This window comes from Echinops telfairi, unplaced genomic scaffold (assembly GCF_000313985.2).
Source record: "Echinops telfairi isolate 266 unplaced genomic scaffold, ASM31398v2 ScPeMD7_7400;HRSCAF=8409, whole genome shotgun sequence".
NCBI lineage: Eukaryota > Metazoa > Chordata > Mammalia > Afrosoricida > Tenrecidae > Echinops > Echinops telfairi.
In genome coordinates this window covers 21,937,836-21,941,626 of record NW_022111300.1, presented here as the reverse complement: position 1 = coordinate 21,941,626, position 3,791 = coordinate 21,937,836, and the positions used below count along the sequence as shown (strand labels likewise).

The 3,791-nt window shown below is 43.0% G+C and overlaps 1 protein-coding gene across 1 annotated transcript in view; it reads left to right on the top strand.

Moving 5' to 3' along the window:
* The window catches only part of ZNF24 (zinc finger protein 24), an 8,472-nt gene extending 6,575 nt beyond the window's left edge, over positions 1-1,897 (top strand). Inside the window, exon 4 of the mRNA XM_004702954.4 lies at positions 1,002-1,897. Coding sequence (XP_004703011.1) covers positions 1,002-1,540 — 539 coding nt within the window. The 3' untranslated portion in view covers positions 1,541-1,897. The remainder of the gene's footprint in view (positions 1-1,001) is intronic.
* Positions 1,898-3,791: the final 1,894 nt, after the last annotated feature.

Sequence of the window (3,791 nt, the reverse complement as noted above, 5' to 3'; positions counted from 1 at the left end):
CACTTTTCGTTTACCACTTTTTAAAGTGCTGCTAATTAACCTTCATGAACTGCATGCCTGTCTTTGTAAGACTTGAAGTGTTAATGAGATATGCTTTTTTTATGTGCTTTTTAAACATTCTGTTGTGCTTTAGATGTTCACATGGCAAATTCGTGTCCTATCGGTGTGTCGTGCACAGCTGTTCGTGACATCGGGTGCAGTCCCCTCAGTGCCAGCACTCCCCGTTCCTCCTGGCTCTCCAGTTCCATTCATCTGGTTTCCCTGTTCCCTCATCTTGGGTCTCAGGCAACAGGTGCCCTGTTGGTCTTATCGAGTTGATTGGATTTGCTCCTATTTCTGTGTGTAGGATGGTGATGCACCGCTTGTAGGCCAGTCAGGCTTTTCATCTGAGGCTGAGAAATGTCTAACTTTTCCAGTTACCATGACAAACGCTAAATAGGATCAACTTCCATGAAAACCTTTACTCATTAAGGAAGGCGCGTGCCCTGATTTTGGCATGCTCTCAGGTTATCTTCAGCCCCATCTGGTCAGGCCTCTCTCTGCCAAGACTCTGCTTTTCGTCAGATCTTGACTGTGACTTGCCTTGTCTTGCTCATGGCAGGAAGTGTCACTTTTTATCAGCTTGCTTGTTATTTATAGCCTTTGCATGTTACTATAAATCCTCTTTTACTGAAAGCAAAAGATCATTGTACTTCTTTTTGAGTGGGCAGTTTGCCTTTGTGACAGAGTTTCATTCAGACTTGGCCATATCAGCTCCCTAAGCCACTTGGAATCTGCCGTCTTTGCACCCTTGTTGTCTGACTCTCCTCCATTGTCGAGCCTCAGTCCTTCCTAGTCGCTCGTTTCCTTTACTCTCGGCTCAGAGTAGGCAGCCCTAAGCCCCTTCTCCAGAGGGCTGCTTATTAGATGGGACTAGCTCCTCACTCCCACTTACTGGTTTAAGATGTGTTCTGCACAGCTTCCTTTTCCCGAGGAAGTGATGGCTGTTTTGTTTCTTTCAGATGATGACGCTAGGACTGAGAATGGAGCCCTCGCTCCAAAGCAGGAGATCCCTTCGGCAGTCGGATCTCAGGAGGTCCCTGGCACTCTCAACGTAGGTGTTCCTCAGCTTTTTAAATATGGAGAAGCCTGCTTCCCCAAGGGCAGGTTTGAAAGGAAGCGGAACCCCTCTCGAAAGAAACAGCATATATGTGACGAGTGTGGAAAACACTTCAGCCAGGGCTCGGCCCTGATTCTCCACCAAAGGATCCACAGCGGGGAGAAGCCCTACGGGTGTGTCGAGTGCGGGAAAGCCTTCAGCCGAAGCTCCATCCTCGTGCAGCACCAGAGAGTCCACACTGGAGAAAAGCCGTACAAATGTCTGGAATGCGGAAAGGCCTTTAGCCAGAATTCTGGGCTTATTAATCATCAGAGAATCCACACCGGGGAGAAACCTTATGAATGTGTTCAGTGTGGGAAATCCTATAGTCAAAGCTCAAATCTTTTTAGACATCAGAGAAGACACAATGCAGAAAAACTTCTGAATGTTGTGAAAGTTTAAGAAATTTGGGCAAGAAAAACATTTAGCACTCAGGTCTTTTTCTTCAGAAATGAAGACACCATGAAAAACGAGTACGTGATGGTTTTGTTTCCCTTTTGACTGGCAGGCAAAAGGATCCACTGGGAAGTGTAGCGAATCTTCACTCACCATTAATATTTTGTCTTGAGAGAAGTAGCGGCGTATACCTGCCAAGATGGAGGTATTACACTCAGTTCAGGTGTTAATGCCTCAGTCATCCATGTGGTATTTAGACTCAGTTATTTTTCCAAATAATGAGCTGATTCTTGACCCTTTCTTAATTTCCCTTTAGACAAGTAGGTTATTTTCGTGTTGATCATTAAATCATCTTTGCAAAGAGACATTCCCTTCTACATTAAAAGCATAGGCGGTATAAACTAAAACCGGACCATCACCTGTCCAGAGTTTACCCTTGGGCCTCTTTTTACCTAGTTTGATTATGCATGTCAGAAAATCCGAGCTAAGGGATGACTCATGCCACCAGGTAAAATGAATCTTGAAATTTCAGCTGAGGAGGTAGGTGGTGGTGGTGATAAAAACATCAAAAAGTGAGTGGGGATACGTAAGATTGGGGAAGATACACACTTTGGTCTGAAAATGGAAGTACATCAAGGAATTTACCTCTGTGTGTGTGTCTTCCTGCAGGAAAGTGCCAAAAAGGTCCTCCTACATGTGATTTGGAGGCGTCCTGCTGATAAAAATAACGTTCTCCTGTGCATCTCTAGAAAGTGGGCAGTCCAAGCTACAGTTACAACTAAAGGACGATAATAACATTAGGGAGGAATTGTAGTGAATGTCAGTGTCCAAGGGGAGCTGTGAACATAAGGGTGCTGGTCTGGCTTTGGAAAAGTCTTAACAAAGTTGTAATTTGTAATTAAATTGCCTTCATCATCGTTGAGGACAGAATTCCCTGACCAGTGGGTATCAAATATCAGGTTTGTTTGTTCCTTTTTTGGGGGGTGGGGGGGTGGTGGTTTATAAAATGGTTGAACAAGATTAAAAAACAACAGCAATGTGATTATTAAATGTTTTCTATCGACAAGGCACTGTGCTAGGTACTGTATTCCTACCATAAATAGGTGGCTATTCCACTGTAAATCATTGGGAGTCCGTCGAAACTGCTTTTTCCCCTGTGTCTGATCAATCCTGGGGGAGTTCACTTCTGAGAGTGTCAGAACCATAGTTCTCTTACCCGGATGTTGTCTTTCGGAGCCAGGGTTCAGGGGAAGGGGTGTGGATAATAACAGAGCTGTCCAACTCTCCCAACATTTTTCCAGAGCTGAGTCAGATAGTCTCTATCATAGTTTGGAAGTTTGTGGAGTCTTTCATGAAAACAGCCTCTGTAGCATTGAGGTTGTACCTATATGTTAAGTTGAGTGAACTGCTCTGTTTTAAAAATAAACAGCTTCTTAACTAGTTCATTAACAGAATTGACTGAACTTAAAAAAAATTCAATCTTAACACATTTTTTGAAATGTATTATGGTAATATATTGTAGCAGTAGGATTATATACTCCTTGGCTGAGAATCCCAAGTTCTGTGTTTCTACTATTTGGTAGAAAACTCGAAGTTAGAGTCTGTGAGGAAGGGCATTTTTAGAATGGGCATCCTGGTTGTGGAAAATGACCCACATTAATACAGACACAGTTCCGGAAATGTTGGTTCCATCGGTGCCGGGATCAAATTCAAACATGGAGCGTGAGATAGGTGTGCGTGAGCCTGTTACAGGGGTAGTAAGGAATGTGCGGCCAGCTGGCAGACAAGGCAGTGCAGATTTTCTGATAATGAATTATAAGAAATGTGCTCTATAGATTAAGATTTATTGAAGTATAAATATGTAGCAATGATATGTATTTTAAGTTATACAAAATATTGGGACTTTTGTTTGGGTCTTTCTTTATGTGGCTGAGGAAACAAATCTCAATGTCCAATAAAGCTGCAAACTCCTCCACTCTGAGATAAAACTGTCTCAGGTTGATTGGTTTATTTATAACTGGCTTTTCTCTAAGTCGGTTTTGAGAGGGGGGCTCTCTCTTTGACTTACATGTCATGAGTTTTTAGATCTTTTCATTTTCCGTATACAAAGGAGCTTCCCGGGGATAGTTTTGACATAAATGCCAAAGACATTTGGTAATGTGAGAGCTTAGAAGAAATAGCAGAATTGGGTAATATGTTTTGGCTTGCCCCGTCTGATAACCGGGACATTGTTAAGAAAGGATTCTGGGGCTGAGGC